This window comes from Electrophorus electricus, chromosome 13 (assembly GCF_013358815.1).
Source record: "Electrophorus electricus isolate fEleEle1 chromosome 13, fEleEle1.pri, whole genome shotgun sequence".
NCBI lineage: Eukaryota > Metazoa > Chordata > Actinopteri > Gymnotiformes > Gymnotidae > Electrophorus > Electrophorus electricus.
In genome coordinates, this window is record NC_049547.1 from 17,412,698 (window position 1) to 17,432,697 (window position 20,000).

General features: G+C 42.7%; 1 protein-coding gene across 3 annotated transcripts in view; it reads right to left on the reverse strand.

The window, feature by feature from the left end:
• Positions 1 to 3,156: 3,156 nt before the first annotated feature.
• The window catches only part of lrfn5a (leucine rich repeat and fibronectin type III domain containing 5a), a 33,042-nt gene continuing 16,198 nt past the window's right edge, over positions 3,157 to 20,000 (reverse strand). For all 3 annotated transcript variants that reach the window (XM_026999835.2, XM_026999834.2, XM_026999836.2), the window contains exons 2-3: positions 9,630 to 11,037; positions 3,157 to 4,971 (exon numbers count right to left, since the gene is read on the reverse strand). In XM_026999835.2, coding sequence (XP_026855636.2) covers positions 3,969 to 4,971; positions 9,630 to 11,017 — 2,391 coding nt within the window. In that variant the 5' untranslated portion in view covers positions 11,018 to 11,037 and the 3' untranslated portion in view covers positions 3,157 to 3,968. The remainder of the gene's footprint in view (positions 4,972 to 9,629; positions 11,038 to 20,000) is intronic.

Genomic DNA, 20,000 nt, shown 5'->3' on the forward strand with positions numbered 1-20,000 from the left:
ACACAGCAGAGGAAACACTCGATTGGTTTAAGAGAAAGAAAATAAAGCTGCTAGAATGCCCCAGCCAATCACCTGACCTGAATCCAATTGAAAATCTATAGAAGGAACTAAAACTCAGAGTTCATAGAAGGAGCCCACAGAACCTTCAGGATTTTAAGAGTGTTTGTGTGGAAGAATGGGCCAAAATCACACCTGAGCAATGCATGCAACTAGTTTCTCCATACAGGAAGCATCTTGAAGCTGCCATCACCAACAAAGGCTTTTGTATGGAGTATTAAATACATTTCAGTAAGCATGTTCAATACTTTTTCCCTGTGTCATTTCTCCTTATTACACATAATTAATGGACATCTATGGTTTAATTTCTTGGCATGTGTGGATTGGATGGGTTGTTATCGACATCTGGTGAGAATTCCATGTCAATAGCACCTTTAGAAATATATTGACTTAGAAAATTGGTGATGTGTTCAATATTATTTCACCCACTGTGTGTGTGTGTGTGTGTGTGTGTGTGTGTGTGTGTGTATATATATATATATATATATATATATATATATATATATATATATAAAATGTGTGTGTGTGAGCATCTGAGTGTGCTTGAGGGTCCTATTGTGTAGTGTGTGTGTGTGTGTGTGTGTGTGTATATTTATATATTACACACACACTACACAATAGGACCCTCAAGCACACTCAGATGCTCACACACACACATTTTTATATATATATATATATATATATATATATATATATATATATATATATATATATACACACACACACACACACACACAAAGTGCATCCAGAAAGTATTCACAGCGCTTCACTTATTCCACATTTTGCCATGTTACAGCCTTATTCCAAAATAGATTAAATTAATTTTTTCCCTTGAAATTCTACACATAATATCCCATAATGACAAAGTGAAAAAATGTTTGTTTGGAATTGTTGCAAATTTATTCAAAATAAAAGACCAAAAACAAAAACAAAATCACATGTACATATGTATTCACAGCCTTTGCTCAATACTTTGTTGAAGCACCTTTGGCAGCAATTACAGCCTCAAGTCTTTTTGAGTATGATGCTACAAGCTTCACAGACCTATTTTTTGGGCAGGTTCTCCCATTCTTCTTTGCAGAACCTCTCAAGTTCCATCAGGTTGGATGGTTCCAAACAAACCTTTTTTGACTTTATCATTATGGTGTATATTGTGTGTAGAACTTTGAGGGAAAAATTAATTTAATCAATTTTGGAATAAGGCTGTAACATAACAAAATGTGGAAAAAGTGAAGCACTGTGAATACTTTCTGGATGCATATATATATATATATATATATATATATATATATATATATATATATATATATATATATATATATATATATATATATATATATATATATATATATATATATAATATTACAATGGCGCACAGCCTGAATGGTACAAATACTGAATTTAAGGCTCAAACACTGCTACAAACACTACAAACTACTGAGATCCCACATAGGGAGCATGCATCTTCACTGATTCCTGATAGGGATTTCAAAAGCTAATTTCTTACATACAAGGTTATTCAGAAGTGAATGCAAAGGCAATATAGATTTACTGTTTAAAATAGTTTTCGTTTTAAGCATAGGACTAAGCTGTTGTAGAATACCAACTTTAAATGTATTTACTTTATCTGAAAAGACAAGTAAATCACCGATGTTTTGGTGCTTCCAAACTTGATTTACCGAGTTATTGATGTGAGCTATCCAGATGCAGCAGCTCTCTGGACTTTCTTTAGTTAATCCTCAGTGTGTATCTTGTAAGCATGTTGTTTTCTCAATGCATTTAATTTTTAACCATCCACCAAGCGAAATTGTAGCACTGAGGAACTTGAGATTACGTTGCCCCGACACACAACAATCAGAGTATTCATGTCTTCAGGATCATTTAAGGATTGCCAACACTGTCTTTACATCATCTTTCATGACCTTGGCTTTAATCTTATCCTTTAAGAACTACCTGCATTCGACTAGAGCTCTCTGGTCTACAAATAGGGTTAATTTTGCCATGCACATCAGGGATCATCGACCTGGCTGGGTATGCCTTTAAAATCATAATTGATGTAACTTGGTGAAGGACATTGCCAGTGTCATTTTCCTGCTGGTTTTATTGATCAGGATAAACCACTGCATGTTGTTCATACCTGACCTCACATCCCAGTGCCACTATTATTATCGCTGTGCATCATTCCGAGGACCAACTTCCTGCTTGCGGCGCTCATTGCACTGTATGTGAATCGTTACAAATTTGAGCTTGCGGTGTGGTTTGGTAAAACAGCTGATTCGTTCAGCCACTGTGCTTAAGTGAGGGAGTGTCAAAAGGGTATGGCGGTGGAATTCCAGTGGTGTTTATTCTACACTGAGGAACAGTGGCAATTTCCCCCCCTCTCCATGTTGTCCTCTATCACAATCATTAACCAGCCATCTCCTCTGAACAGGATGGAGGCAAGGAAGGAGGAAAACAGGGAAGGAGTGAGAGGGGTGAGGGAGATTTTTAGGATTTGGCTTCTTCAAATCTCAATGCCCCCAGATAAATCTGGATGGCAGGGAGGTCCAGGGGAGAGCTTTTCCCATAGACCCTACAGCGACGTAGCAGACATATGGAGCAGGAGGAAGGAGTTGACCCTAAAGCTCCTTACCTTTACATATCCAGGTCTTACAGGGCTCACGGCAAGGACAGAAAAGCGGTAAAAATAAACACACACACACACACTCTGCACCATGACAATACTGTACTCACCGAGAAAGGCCAACCAAAGAAGCTGAACCAGTTCTTTTACTCATCTTTGCAGTATTAAAAGTTTTGCCTAATAAATGGATTGTAGTTAATGTCTGAACTTGTGTATGTGAAATGTTATAATTGCAGTAGAGTGATTCCCATGGTAGAAGTGAAGTTCAGGTTAACAAGGCTCGCAGTTGGCCCTCTGCAGCTGTAGCATCTGCACTGCTGCTCACATTAGACAGACTGAAACACTGAGGTGGGGTTACATGGCCCTTGTTCAGAGTGTTATGTTAAAATTATGTTCTCCTAATGAAATTTGTTTGGCCTGGATCACAACATCACTTAATTACACTCCTTTGTTTCTGTTTTTGTTTTTGTTTTGTTTTTATTTTACACAACATAACAACACAGTAGATGTTGTCTTTCTGTACACAGATTTTTTTTTTTTGTGCCTTCAAATAAAGGCAATATCAGTGTCACCGAAAAAAAAAAAAAAAAAAACTTGATTTTTTTCTTTAAAAAATATCAATTTAATAACAGGTCCAAGCTTCAAGTCTTTAATTGTCGTTTTCAGCGTCTGTGTAGTATACAGGAAATGTTATTCCCTTGAATAGAAAGGCTTTTTTGTGAAATATCTCTGGCTGCACTCAGTCCAGATTCCCTATGGGCCAAAGCTCATTTCCAGTTGGTGCTCCTGACAAGAGAACATAGGAAGGCACCAATTTCTCTCACCAAGATGCTCAAAGAGCAGGATGGAGGTGGGTGGATGGGGAAGGGAAGCGTTAGGGTCAGGGGGCAGTTGCTATGGTGGCAGTTGCTATGGTACTAGAGGTGACTGTCAGCGTGATCCACAGGTGCAACTCCCTCCAAGCCGGCATCCTCTTTCTCCATGGGCTTTCAGGTACCTTTCAATTAAAAACTACAAAATGCAACAGAAAAGGTGGCATGGAACGAGAGAAAAAAAAAATGATGCAAAACTCACATGCATACAAATGCTCAGACCCGTTGACACGCAGATAGACTCACATACTATGTACGCACAAACACACACTAGTGTAGTACATACAGTTGTGTACCTCACTCATAAACACACACATATGTACACGCAAACTTACACACACACACGCACGCACACATGCACATGCACACGCACACTCTTAAGATGTAGTGGCACACTGTCTCTAGCCCCCATTTATTCACACTGTGCTCTCTAGGATCCACTCTGAACTGGAATACATGGCTTTGCTACCATCTATATCCACATTCCCCATCTGGACAAGTATTCCATTCATAGATAGACTCCGTTTGGACCACATATTCCCAAATTTCTGTTTGCCAAGATAGCAATGGTGTTTGGTCAAGTCCTCGTTTAGAGAATACCTGCGCTTTGCTCTCACCCCCTCCGTCGGCAGTGTCATATACTTGGTCACAGAGGGCCGGGGGTGTGCCCTCCTCAGGATGGGGGTGTCTTTGAAGCGGGAGGGGAGGGACAGGATGGGGCCATGGGCGGAGCCAGAGGATGGGCCAGGCAGCAGGGGCTGCTGCAGGGCGGTGGAGTTGTTGCGGTTGGTGTTGTGAGTCTCAGCGCCGGGCAGTACTTCCGTCTGGGCCTCGGCGCTTGCAGCCGCTGCTGGGTTGGGCGCCGGCCTGCGATTTGGCTTCAGGGACCCCGAGGAAGTGGCCGCGGGCCAGCTCGGGCTCACCTGAGAGGCAGTGGTGGGGCAGTCAGGAATGTCAGTCTCTGAGGAGTGGGCCAGCGAGTCCGGAGGGCCAGCCATGCCTTTCTGGCAGGCCCCATCTGACCCCAGGGTGGCATGCTTCGATGCGGAGGGAGTGACAGCGCAGCTCTGGGCCTGGGCCCCATTGGTTTGAGAGTGCATGCTGGTGACTGCTGTTCCCTTGGCCCGGTCACTGCCATTACACACCTTGTAGCGGATCATGAGGATGATGATGAAGACGAGGACGGAGGCGACGATGATGCCACCGATGATGATGATCATGGTACCTCCCAGAAACTGCGACTGCATAAAGTGGCACCTGAGGTACTCCGACTCAGTGGTGAACTGCACACAGCCCACCACTCGAGTAGCAGTCAGAGATGTGATCCCATCGTCATAGATCGCCAGAACACACAGGTCATACTGGGTCCCGGCTGCCAAGTTGTTCACCAGGAAGTTTTTACTTGTGGGTGGGATCATTCTGTTAGGATTAGGGAACACAGAGTAGTATTAGAAAAGCACACAGGATAACATGCGTAAGAGGTATAGTTGCACTTAACAGCTTCTGTATTTGTTCCTTGATTCCTATTAATCTCTGGTTCTCAGTACCACTCTATAGGAGCAATGACTAATGCAGCTACTAATAAATATTTATACAATTATAGGTTATTGAATAATATATATAATTTGAATGGGTTTTTTTAAATCCTCAGATCAACTGAGGTTGCATGACTATAAAATTAATTCAGATTATGCGTAGAAGGAAAACATCATCTCGTTCATGACACGCATCAATAAGCAGGCAAAGCAGATGGCGGTATCAGGAATATCTCTTATCTATTTAGTGTGTGCTCTGCTGAAGGCTTGTTCTAATCCCATAATCTCAGAAGTGTACATCTGGTGTAGTTCCTATCTCGCGGTTAGAGTCCTGCAGTACCTGCAGGGTCGGCTATCACTCTTAGAGCCTTTCACTCCAGACGTGAACAATGCCATCTCTTATCGAGTGCCTCCCCCAGCCCCCGATCTCCCCTTTAGCCAGACAAACACTCGCTTCATTCAGAGGTCTGAAAAGGATGACTGTGTGATTCCCACTGCAGACCAATTGGATTCTGAGCACACAGGCTCTTGCTGGAAATGGGTTTACATGCTTTAGCCATCGCCGCAGAAGCCTTTCAGAAGAAACTGCGCAAGAACGTAGGCAATCGCATTCGCAGCCGAATCGGGCCGAATGTGGAATTGCAATTTCAGGGCACTTCCAACGCATAGAGTGCATTATGGAGTCAAACGGGGTGCTCGGATAACACACACACACACACACACACACACACTCAAAATGCGAATTCAAATGGTTTTGGTTTTGTTTCATTTATTAAAGTATATCAAACATATTTCCGGAATTCAGGCATTATCTCCTGTCTGAAGCAATGAGTGCGAATCAAAGTTATCAGTTAGAATTGTCAGAATGATTAACTGACTTTAAGGCAATACACATACCATCCTCAGGGAATGGTGGCAAATATCTGCCAATACAGATTCCCAGACATTTTACTATGAATGATATCAGCCGCAGTACATTGACAAACTTCTGCAGTAGGCACAGGGGCTGAGGCTGCTAAATAATGGCCTAATAACACAAAGAAAAGGCCTGCTGTTTTTTTTTTCTTTTTTACTTCTTTCCTTGCCTTTAAGATACATTTTGCCGAGATCAAACCATTGCTAAATGGAAAACAAAAATGGCTCCCCTGACGTTCAGTGCTTCTGTCAGGATTTGCTGAAACAGCTGCGCCAGGATTCACAGCTCCGAGTTTACTAACGTGGAGGGTACTGAAGATGGAGAGGAGCTGCTTAGCTCATCACAAACTCCAGTGCCTCATGCCACTGGGGCCGCGATAAACGCAGCTGTATGCATGCAGGAAGCACCAACGGCTGTCCTTCCAGAAACAAGATCAGATAAAGGGCAAGATACAAAACCAAACTGTGGATAGACATCTCATTGCTGTGCACAGGCCATGCAGAAACAAGGAAGTAAGCTATATGAACTCTGCTGAAACACTGCATTCTGAGTTTATTTCCATATATTATAATAAACTGTTCAAGTAATGGTTGTGTGATATAAGAGGTGCCATTCCAAGAATAACACAAGTTAATATTAGATTGCGAGCTACAGGGTGCACCATTGTTGTAGTTTGGTTGTAGCCAACCACATCCGGTTGAATGAATATCATCTGGAAACTTGCTCTAATAAACAGTTTGCTATAACTACAAGTTCAGCGCCTCATCTTTGGTCAATCAGAAATCTGGACTTTCTAAACTAATTAAATTCAAGGCTAAACTGCACTCCCCAGCACTCGGGACGGTCCAAGGATTTTGATGTTGGAAAACCTGATGTGATAGTTGCTGTGGTTATTGATTAAAACTTTAAAGGAATTAAACTTAATGGCATGAAGAAGCTTGCGCACACAAAAGCTATGCTGCGTGAGCCACCCAGTACAAGCAGACCAACATCTAGTATCGCTCAGAGTCCCATCCCCATATATATATATATATATATATATATATACCCAACTTCAAGGCAAACGCAATTTTCTGGCTGAATGACTCTGATGTAGCAGATAAGCTGACCTCTGTGGTATTAAGATGACTATAGTCAGAGCATGCTGATACTCATTGGTATATGAAAGAATATGCCATCCTTTAATTCTGCAAGCTTATTTACATTCAAATGTTTAATGTCCATGCAATACAATGTAAATAAGCAGTTGATGCACAGCCCGTTTCTATGCCAATCTTATTCTTAATTAAAAAACCCAAAACAATTAACCCATGTAATGAACAGTATCTCTCCTAGCATCTGGCCCAATTCTCTTTAGACATGTATAGTAGCATTAATTGTGATTAGCTGGCATTAATTCTGATTCTTGAAGTTCATTGGCTCACATGATATTGATGATACCTTCACCTGGAATGACATTGAGTCTTTGTGCTTATATTCCAGGCCACAGCAGAGGTTATAGTTCTTGCGAAGGCTCAGGGTGCACGTGATCAGTCAGAAACATGATCACATGATTGGTCGGACATGTGATTGTGTGATCAGTCAAAAACGTGAACGCATGATCATGAGCAACTTTAGAAATATTGATCAGTTATGGGATACAGGCATGTTATATTAATCATTACAGTTAAAATCTCAGCTTGTCCCCCTCATTAAGACTGCCATGAAGATCTAGGGGGAAAAGGAATTTAATCCCTCTAGTCTGTTTATTTCTATTCCACACTCAGATGTGCACAGAAAATAGTGGCTGACACATCCGACATACTTCTTCCTAAGTATTAGCTCCTGCCCTCAAGCATAAGTTATAGCGTGTCAGGGTGTAAACTGTTTCAAGCACTGATTTGTGCCAGCTTCAATTAAGACTTTAAACAATCAGGCCTAGGGAACTGTGTGGCACCAAGGGCATTGTGCAATACTGTGGCTCTGTGCAATATGGTAGCTGTTATGGGTTATGTAGGTAGGTTGTGCAATGCTATTCTATTTTTGGTGCTCTACATATGATTTTATGTGCTATGCAGGTTCCAAGAAAATAGAGTATATCAAATCACACATGACACTGTATAGTTAATATTACCCAAATATGATTGGTTATCAATATGGAAGAAGGTGACTTTTGCCTCCCTTTGGAATTTTAGCAGTGTTTTTATGAGACATGAATAACATTGCAGTGTTTGAATCTTGATTCTGATTGACCTGTTTACCTATTAAAGGAAACTGTGTGCTCTCAGCCTCCTCTGACTTTCAGTTTGAGTTATTTGTTAAAATCTGCTTACCATAACAGGAAGGTATTATAAATTGTAAACATTTTCTAAAATTTGGCATAGAAATGATCAGGCGATTAAAAATATTATACAATATGACTGAATTTATTGTAGTTTGAGGCAGTGAGGCCTCCCTTGCCTCCTTAGATGTTCACCACTGGTTCCAAAACCTAAACAGAAACAAAACTCAAGACCTAAACAGAACCAGAACACAAGGCCCAAACAGAACCTGAACCAGAACTCAAGAACCAAACAGAATCTAAACCAGAAATCCAGAAATAGTGCGAAATTAAAATGGAGCAGTTTGAGGATCGGCTGTCAGAAGAGATACAGCATTACATTTATATGCTTACACATATAAGTCTAAAGGAGATAAGGTATTACCTTAGCAAGCTATTAGCTTAGTAATAGCTGGTCATAATATCTGAACTTTGACATAGCTAATGAGTTGGTAGTGTATCACTTAGCAATCACAAAAGGAGACAATCATAAGACTTTACTTTCAGGGTCTGGAAAAAGCAATTACGTGAGCAAAATCTCCAGCAACCACTTCCATTACAGCAGCACTCTGAGAATCAGAACAACCTCTGCATGTTATGAAGGAAAGACTTATATGAACTCTTACAGAAATCCCCCTCACGAATCCCCTTTGTTGAATGTTTCTTATTAGAAATTGTCATTAGATTGTTCCATTGGCTCCACATTCCTCTATAGATAGTGAGTACACTGTTTCACGTTAGATATGTGTGCATGGTATATTGCAAAATGGCCACCACTATGATTTAGTCATTTCTGCAGAGCCACTGAAGCCAAATATATTCACTTGTATTTGTTTTTTTTTTCTAGTTACAAGCTTGATTATGCAGTAAAATGCAATGGTGTGTATTCATCTGCAAAATCAATGAATGTATAAATAATAAATAAACATTGCACATTTGGTTTTTGACCTGGAACACTAAAGTCCATTTCAAACAAAGAAACTTTTCAGGTCACAGCAGTTAAAGAGAGCCATGTATGTCATCCGGAAGAACATGCTCATTTTACATTCCTGCTAATCTCCCATTCAATTACCCCCTCAATTGTTTGGCAATAGAACTGAGCTGCACTTGTTAAGATAATTGCCCTTATTGGCTTTTCTTCTAAATGAAGATTGTGGTTGAAAACTCAAAGAGGCATATGTAGCAGTATTACAAAGAGCAAATGCAAATCAAGGTTTCTTTCACTTTTTGAATAAAGTTCATACATCTTGCCTTATAAAATATTCATCAAAATCAGCTAAATGACAAAGGGATTATTGCAGCCACACAGATGATAGCATTTCCTTACCTGTAAACAAGGGAGTCATCAAAAGTGCCATTGTACTGGATCTGAAACATACGAATTCCAGGTATATTCCTCTGAAAGTTGAACTTGATGAGTGCAGTGGAAGAGGTGGCTTCTGCTATGACCACCCGTTTGTCTGGGTTCGTCTTTGTGTCTCCGGTGTGGTTGCTGCCATTGGCTCCAGTCCTGGTGGAGGTGGAGATGTCAGAGGAGCCGGGGTCTGGCTCCTGGATGTTATTGGTGCTGTTGCTAATGTGGGGGAGCTTAATAATCAACAGGTCCACAGTTTGGTGTGCCTCCCCAGCCGGGTTGGAGGAGATGCAGCTGAAAGAGCCTGTGTCCTTCACTGTGCTGATCAGGATATCCAGAGTGCCATTGTTATAGACCACAGTACGTGAGGAGTTCGACACCAGCTTGCCCTCAGGGGATATCCAGTGAATGGCTGGCTCAGGATCGCCCCTGGCTTTGCACTTCAGTGTCACTCTCTGCCCCTCCAGCACCCTCATCTCATGAGAGTAACGGGTGATAAGGGGTGGCTCACAGAGGAACTCCTCCTCTGGGATAGACCAGAAGTAGCGCCCGGTGAGGTGAAGTGGAGTAGCGCATGTCTCCAGGTCGTCCTCACGACTTAGACGCCGAAGCCAGAGGAGCTCACAGTTACAGTGTAAAGGGTTTCCTCCGAAGCTCAGTGCAAAGGAGGAGGGATGGAGCACTCCGGACGTCGCCAGCACTTGTGCCCTCTGGAACAGAGGATCCGGCGGAAGCTTCTGGAGCTTATTGGAGGTCACGTCCAGGCGATTGAGCTTTTGTAAGAGAGAGAAGGTACCTTCAGGTATGTAATCGATCATGTTGTGGTCCAGACTGAGCGTGTGCAGACTGGTCATCTTCTGGATAGCCTCCCATGGAATTGTCTCTAGGTTGTTGTAAGACAGATCCAGCTCCTCCAGGGCCAGAAGGTCATTGAAGGCTCCCAGGTGGATGAGGGTCAGTTGATTGTTGTTTAGGATTAGGTGATGGAGCTTGGACATGCCGCTGAACGTGTCGTTGCCTATCCGAGTGAGACGGTTGTGGTTCAGGTGCAAGGCGCGCAGGTTTTCCAGGTCTGCGAATGCATATGGCGTGATGTAGCTTATTGTGTTCCTTGACAGGGTGAGGTCAACCAGTCTGGTCATATTGGCAAAGTCTTTCCGCTTGACGCTGGTGACGAAGTTGTCAGCGAGCCGCAGCTCCACCGTGTGCCGGTCAATGTTCGGTGGAACGAACAGCAGCCCTTTTTTGGCACAGAGTGTAGCGAGGTTGGGGGAGAGGATTTGACAGACGCAGCGTTTGGGACAGATCTGGGCCTTCACTGCCATTCCAATAACCAACAGGCAGACAAGCAGTTTTTCCATTGTAAATCAGGTTCAGAAACCTGGAGAACAAAGAGGGACGTGATTAATTAACCAGTGTGTATCTCATCTGTGCAATCAAGCAGCACTTCAGCATATCAAAGCTTAATTATATTTAAAATTAAACACAGTGAATAGTATTCATTCTGAATATAGCGCCAGACAACGCAGGAGTGTTCATTCTTATACAGAAAGCATGGCTAACTACTGTTCTTCAAGAATTCTGTTCTTCAATAATGATTTCAGCCATTAGCTTGTTAGAGATGTAGATTAAGGACATTACAAATATACCTTGAATTTGGTAATGCTTTTGACCTATTTCATTGAAAATGTTTAGTACAAGAAGCAATTCTGTGTATATCTTTCCTTAGTACTCTTGTTTTCTCTCACTCTCTCTCTTCCTTGCTCTGTCTCTGTCTTTCTCAGTTTCTCTCCCTCTCAAACACAGAACAGCATGACTCATGTTCTCTCTGCACCAGGGTCACTTTCTCTGCACTGAGACACATGTGGAGGTGCAGAGAGCTGTTTCATAATGGCTGTGTATGAGCAGAAGATTCTCTCACATGAGGCCCTGACACGGTGGGAGATATCCGTATTATGTGGGGAGTGGATGTGGAGGCACGGTAGGCTCCACTCACCACTCAGCCACCTCACGAAACACCGAGCACACTACATTAGACACATTAGGTAAAGGCGACATGGGTGTAATGGTGAAACAGGCATCTTATCACACAGAAGTCATGAAGAGCATGCCCTACCAGGATCCTCGTCATGCCAGAAATGCATCTCTCAGGCAACACCGTCAGAGTGACACTCTCTCATGTGTTTGCATAATCCAGCTTTGTGCTGGTACCTCCCGGTACTTATCTTTATGGCCAGGGTACGGCAGGGGAAGATGTGCTATCATCTTTGGTGTTATGGTAGAAAAGTTCAGACTTAATGGTTAAGATCAGATGGGCTACAGAAGGTGTCCTCAAGCAAGGTAATGGCACTAGCTGAGCCTTGGCAAAAAAAAGTGGCCTGTACAAATTTCCTGGGACCAGCATTTAGATGCTGTACTTTTGGCAAAAATAATTGTCCAGTGGTTTTTCTTACCATTGGTAAGTTTTATGCCTTTTTATAAACTTCAACAAACAGAAGTATGGAGGCTTCTTCCACCATCTGTCTCATATTATTTCAAAAGGGGTTTTGTTGCAGTTTATTACAGGAACTCACAAGGGTACCAAAGCCTTTGAAGGGTGCCAATAGTTTTTGCCGGAAGCTTCTGTGTCGGGTTGCAGATTGACTCATCAGGAGCCTGTAGCACACAGGAAGGTCACAGCAAACAGCAGGGCAAGCACCAAACTGATGTCCACTCCCCCAGCAAACATGAAGATCATGTTCATTACTGTGCTATAATTCTTTACCATCGATTTTCATTCCAGCCTATAGACAGGCAGCTCTCTGTGGGGTAGGGTGAAATAGAGAGAGAGACAGAGAGAGACAGAGACAGAGAGAGAGAGAGAGAGAGAGAGAGAGAGAGCATTGGGACCATGTGGAAGAGAGGAGAGAGGAAATATGAGATTGTAATGGTGAGCTCTTCGAAGTTGAAATGTGATGGGAGGGAATGGTACATTAACTATCTGATTCATGTGAGTTTCCTTTCAGTGCTTACTAAGAGTATACAGGGTGCCTGGGCAGAAATACATTTAGCATGTAGCTACAGATCCAGTTGCCATTTTACATGCCAAATTTGTGTATTAGTGGCCCATTGCTTAAACACATAAATCCATTACCAGTGTCTTAGAAGTGCTGGAGAGCAGAATGCACTATAGACCTATAGACTGCACCTGTCTATTTAACTTTGAATAGAAAATAATTGGCAATGCTGCACCTTTTCCTCAACTGCACAATTACAGAAAGCAATAGCCTTAAGATTGTGGTGTTCTTATACGGTGCTTAGGTCCACTGGTGAGATATAAGGGCCCAATTCTCATTTAGATGTGCTGTAAATTGGGAAACCCTATGTGATTTTGCATTCAGCAAACCCAGCCCGAGCTACCTAAGTCACGGCAGCTGTGTTAGCGCATTCTTGCACACCAGAGGAAATCTATACACAGTACACAGCCACAACATGTGAGGTGCAGGTAGGCGCCGAAGAAAACAGAAGCCCGTCTTCCTAATGAAGTTGCAACGTTTTGCAAAACCTCGATTGAAAGTATTGATTGAAGCACGTCCTTAAACGCTGACATGCTAAGAGCCAACAGGGGAGTGGCACGTTTGCGTACCAGGTGGACACAAATAGCCTGTCACATCTTGCCTGTGTTTGTGGTGAGTATCACCTGCAGTTTAAGCCTCAGAAATGGTATGGCTTGCACAGATGGCGTAATTAGTTTGAGAGCTTATTTAACTTCTCTGCTGGGCTCATTGTGAGATGGTGATAGCAGGTGCTGTTACAAGAGCACCAGAGAGTGCTCTGTCAGTTTGATGCTATCTAATTATCTCATGTAGTCAATTGTCGTCTTCGGGTTTTGTGTTTTTCAGTGTCTCGGACAGGAAGGAGGGCAGGCCTTCAGAAGAAAACAGCACTAATACACACACAAAAGTGCGATTTGTGCATATTTTTAAAATTACCATGTAACATTGCAAATACCACTGGCACCCATATGCTAACTTTGCTGAGCATGCAGGCATATAGCTTGCAGCAAAGCAGGTATTTCTGTTGAGGTTTGCATCACTGAGAAGGTGTCTGATGAAGGTTAAGGTTACCTGTCCAGGTATAGTCCTGTAGTCCTAATAATTTGTCTTACAGTATGTAAGTACCACTTTTTTCAGACCAGAGATGTATTCAGGGTCAGAATGTTGGGGTGCTGGTTATATGGTACCTCTGAAGTAGTTTGAGGTCAACAACACAAAAGTGGTACCACAGGACAGCAATGCCACAGGATGACACATTGGATGGACAGCCACTGTTATCTTGCTCCAGGCTAAGTAATGCTGCTTCGGCTTGTGTTCTGACTCCTGCAGTCAGTAGCAATGCCGTCACCTTCTTATTGTAGCTTTAAGGAATGGACACACTTCTATGGATGGACTGAAGCTTCCTGACATTTCCTGATGCTCCAAAGCTAAAGACAAATAAATCATCCTGAAATGGCTATGACAATTAACATGAATATATGTGCAACCCATTCTGTGTGCGAAGTTCAAACTAAGTTGGTACAAACTAAGTAGATCTGAGCTTCATATGACTGCAGCACTGGTTTCTTAGCATCCCTGGCTTAGACAGCAAGTTTAGTACAAAATCACCAAGATGGGCACTGGCTCCATATTTTCAAACTGGGTCTGACTGCTATGTTTCAGAGACACCACTGCAAAGTAGTTTTGAACTGATCACAGCAAGACAGCATGCATGGCAAGACATCTGAAATCGCAACATCAAACTGTAAACAGTAATACAGTCATACTTGTTCTGTTTGTACAGTTTACAGAGGTGATTAGGCTGCATGCAGCTTTAAAGCAAAACACAGATGGTTTATTAAACATATTCCACAAATGGTTGCATTTTAAAAACAATGTTATGAAGGCTAGTTTGGAATAATATGCATAGAGAATAGTGTCTGATTATAAGAAAAAGAGAAAGCCCCACAGCTATATCTGTTCAGAATAGTGTCTGATTATAAAAATAAGAGAAAGCCCCACAGCTAAATCTGTTTAGAATAGTGTCTGATTATAAAAATAAGAGAAAGCCCCACAGCTATATCTGTTCAGAATAGTGTCTGATTATAAAAATAAGAGAAAGCCCCACAGCTAAATCTGTTCAGAATAGTATCTGATTATAAAAATAAGAGAAAGCCCCACAGCTATATCTGTTCAGAATAGTGTCTGATTATAAAAATAAGAGAAAGCTCCACAGCTATATCTGTTCAGAATTTTCCGCAAAGGCTGGCAAGCAGACATTCTGTAAATGATGGTGGTCATTCAGTCACTCAGCAATCAAGCATCCTTCCATTTGCTCTCTTTTTTGTGTCTAGAATCTTGTGCATGTGAAGTGTATCCAATACATGACGTCATGATTCACACTTTATATGCAATGCATACGTGAAGTTTTCACTTATGATGAATCACACGCAACATTTGTTTAAGAGCTGCATAAGTAGTGAGCTGAAGGCAGTGACACTGAGGATGAGGATGATGTGAGGATGAAGGGTTCTGTGTGATGAGAGTGAGGGGAGGGATCATGCTGTCCGTCTGAGCCAGAGAGACAGTGGCAGGAATGAGGAGAATGAGGAGGTGCTGTATTAAATCCACTGTCCCAAGTTGCAGTTCTGACAGTCCCTGTAGACTCCCCTTTGTATGTGTTTCTCACAGCGTGAGAGATTTACACACTACAGAAATGAACTATTAGTCCACTTCAGCTGAGGTTTGCACTAATCCTCCCTGACACAGTGCAAAGAGACACGCACCATGTGGACTAATTTTTCCCAAACAAAACCTTCCTGTAGGTGTCTGTAAGGAGCATACATGCATGAAAATATAACTGCCTTTGTTACAGCACACTCAGGATGATGAAGAAATGCTCCCTTGAATAGACAGGATGAACCCAGTGCTCTGAGTCCAGTGCTCCACTTCCGTCGACCCAGAGGGTCTCTGTCAGGTGCTGGCAGGACCAAAAGCTCTTTTTGTTTTAGCTTATGTGAAGCAGTTTGGCTTCTGTTGCTTATCTTAGATTAATTAGCACCTGCTGTGGAAACACAGAATGTAAAGCCAAAAAAAAAGTGTCTGAGTGTTAACAATCCTTTTTCTTTGGATATTTTAGTCATTTGTTATTTTTTCCTCATTATTTATCAGAACTCTGGAATTCCTTCTCATTCTATAGCCTGTGAGATGAAAAATATCTCACCGCAATCCAGCACCTTCTCAAACCCCTCTGGGTCTCTCACTGAATTCTAAAAGGTGTGTTCCTCTGCTATCCATCCATGCTCTCACCAGAAGTCTAAAAACTGACAACACATTGCAGTCTTGACTCCAGCTGCTGCTACCTGCTGTAATGTAGGCAGAGAGAGAGAGAGAGAGAAAGAGGGAGAGAGAGACAGAGAGAGTAGTAGAGAAAGAGAGAGGAAGAGAGAAGCAGAGAGAGGCAGAGAGACAAAGGGAGAGGCAGAGAGAGAATGAGGCAGAGTGAGGAGAAAGGCAGAGTGAGGGGGAGAGAGAGAGGGATAAAGGACGAGAGGATGGCATGAGTCTGAGCCCTGGGGCTGAGAAACTTGAGAGCATCCTCTCCAGCCCCCTGCAGCAGCGAGCATTGTCTACGCCTCTCACTCGGAGCCTCGCACACAAGAAGACGATCTCCCTCCAGACTCTGACACCCCCTCCCCACATCCTCTACCTCGACCTGAGCAGCACAAGCCAGTGGCTGGATTTTAGCGGCTGATGCCGGGGCAACGCGACAGTATAAGACAATTAGATTTCCCCTGTGTTATAAAGACTTGTGGTTTTTTTTCATTGTTTCACATGCTTGCCAAGAAGCAGGTATTTTTCCCTCCTTTTCCCACACTGCCTGCTGGTGTTTGATTTTAGTCCAGCACTCTAGGGAATGTAGAAAGCAGCATGGTGAGCTTATTGAACACCAGGACTACGACTCATTGAAATGCACGGCTCTGACTTTGAACGACATTCGACGGCCAGTGACTGGTCTTTTGAATTTCAAACACAGCTGCCCGGTTTTCCTGCAGAAATACAAACTCTAAAAGGCTTTATGGTGAAAAGCCTGAAACAGATTGCATTAGATTTGGTGCCTCCCCCAAACTACCAATGAGTTTTCTGCACCCAATCCACCCATTTCTAATAGCCCCTTTTGTACTAGCACCTGTTCCCTTGAGACTGCTTCTTTCTCTATTCTTCTCTCTCCGTGAAAAAGTGCAGTAGCTCTCACCCATGCAGTTTTGCTGCACTCGTAGAAAAAAATTGTCAAAGCAAACAAATATCTCCCACCGCGGCCTCTTCTGGCAGCGCTGCCTCTGTTTTCTGCAGCTCTGCCTTAGGGCATCGCAAAAGGCCAATCACGGAGCGTTTGTGCTCGTCAGAGCATGACCGTTGTTCAGCACATCGCCGAACATGGGGGGTAGAAAATGTATGTGTGTGTGTGTGTGTGTGTGTGTGTGTGTATGTGAGTGTGTGTGTGCATACTAAGTTATATTAAATTATACTACTTTATATCCACTAGTTTCCTACATGTGAGGTCTTCTCAGCCCAAGGGCTTTTTGTTCAACTGCAGACCTGCAGTAACCCCAGTAACCCCATCAACACATATAGGTGACACGTTAAGGTACAGGAGAAAAGTGAGATATCACACATCTTAATGTGTTAATAACAACATGAAACACAGCACCACTGAAACACAAAACCTGTGCCCAGTACACACACACACACACACACACACACACACACACTAATACATAGTTCACCAGGCACTTCTTAACCCACACCTCCCGCAATCAATGACACGGGCAACACAGCTGTCGAGGATGTCAGTTACCATAGGAATGGCATGTTTAACACCTTCTGCTGGAGCATAAACAATGACTACTTCATGCTGACGCATGATTTCCGCAGCGACATCACCAAGCCTAGTCTTTGACAGTGCTATCACTGGAAACCATCACTGTCATCCAGTCTTGTTGCCTGTTTGGCTCTGCACACGTTTACTTCAAAGTCAAATACACACTGGAGAGTGTGCTGGAGCCCACCTTCCAGCTGTATGCAGAATTCAGTAAAAGGGAGAATGTAAACTGGATGGCTGCATTTCTGGTGAACCAGTAAACCATTAAACCCAGAGTAAACCTGTGAATCTTTTTTTTTTTTTTTTTTACATTTTCTGAGATTATAGTGTATGCTCCTGCTATATTTTGTGCATTGTGCAAATGCAAATTTCACATGTATGACTTTTGAATCTGAGGTGTGTGTGTGTGGGTCTGTGTGTGTGTAGGTGTGCGCACATGCCCATCTGTGTGTATGTATTTGTGTGTGTGTGTGTGTGTGTGCGTGTGCGTGTGTGTGTGCATGCACACTGCAATGCGCTCAGGACACTTAATTGAACAAGAAAATGAATTCAGCGCTGCAGACATTGATTTGAATTTTAATAAAGAAGACAACTCCTGTAACACTGTGCAGATCATATCAGAAAAGTCTTAACACCCAACTGTTGATCCTTTAATCCCAGGTCTCCGAACACCATTCTGCAGGTTTGGCATAAGAGACGAAGCCCCCCACCCCTCTGCCTGCCGTTATGACCAGCAGGTGGGTGATTAGGTGAGCAGCATGTTCAGGCTCCAGGGACCAAAGGAATTCCTTTATCTACTTGTAGTCCTATTCAGAGTCATGCAGAACAAGGGGACAGGAGGCTGGTGTACAGATAACCGCTCTATCTTCAAACAATATGAACAATATTCAACAGCTCATTCTTATTGAAGGCAAAATCTCACAAGTGTTTTATGAGAGTAGATAAATGTCACATGATTAAAGAAAGGTGAGGGCACCATTGACGATTCAAGAGATGCTCTGCATGAATATATATATATATATATATATATATATATATATATATATATATATAAAATATATTTTCATATATATATTTGGATCATGAAAAGTGTACATATATTTTTGTATTAGGTAATATTAGCCAAGTCATTGGGTATTATATGTTACCACAGCCCCTCGGCCTGAGTGAAGGAGCCAAAAAGGTTCAAATGAGTGGATGCTGATGGAAAAAGAGAATGTTAAATAATTTGATATTGATACACAGGTGAAAAAAGGTCACAGTTGAATTCCTTTTATAGAAAAGTCATAATAATCATTTCATAATCGGATGATAATAATATTTTAGAAAATATTTTAGAAAAAAAGACCACTACCTAATTTATGGGACTATGGCTTGCATGTGTGTGTGTCTGTGTACTTTTGTATCCACTTTCAGTGAATAGATATGTGCATGTTTGTGTGTGCATGCATTACTTTAATTCGGCTTGCATGTGGATCTGCGTAGCCGATGATGGAGCCTTTGCAGGTGGCTTACAGTTCTCTCTAATGGAGCAACATTAGTAGACACACACTCACACACACACACACACACACACACACACACACACACACACACACACACACACACACACACACTCTACCCTGTAGATCTGAGCTGCAGCTCCTCTCTTGCTGCAGTGTGGCCCCCTTACAGCCTGAGAGCCCAGAGGCCCCTACATGCCCAGCGCGCATCACAGTAGTCAGGCAGCAGACCCAGTGGCACACCCGGGCAGGGCAAAAGCCTGGCAGGATGGGAAAGGCACTGCAAACAGGCTGACCCTGCAGGAGTGACCAACTGCCAGCATAACCCCACTACCTTTGAAGCATCCCCAGAGAAGGAGAGAAAGAGAGAGGAAGAAAAAAAGAGACAGGAAGGGTGTCTACAGATATCTTTGATCTCTGGTGTTCTCTGGCTGGGCTACAGGTGTAGAGAGGGGTGTCCAGCAAGTGACCGGATCCATTCCCCAATTTCTCTCCCACTCACTCAGTGCCTGTGAAGTACAAAGCAGAACCTGACTGGAAGCTCGGAGCATTTTGAAACATCCCCATATGTGTAAGATTATCAGTTACATCATCCTGCTTGCATCATACTGCTTACATCATACCAGCCATATATGCCACAGATCATGCATCTTTATACATATTTCCAGGAAAATCAGTTTTTCATAAAGAAGTACACTGTGTGTGTGTGTGTGTGTGTGTGTGTGTGTGTGTGTGTGTGTGTGTGTGTGTGTGTGTGTGTGTGGCAACGTGTGTGTGTGGGTGAGAAAGAGAGTGACAAGCCCAGAGACAGTGTGCTTAACAGAGCACTCTACCCAGTGCATAATGGCATGCTGTGCAGAAGGCTACAGCTGATGTGCAGCTTGCAGCGATGTGGTTACCATGACAGGCCTGTCCTAGCTCTGCCCAATAGTGCATTAATAAGATA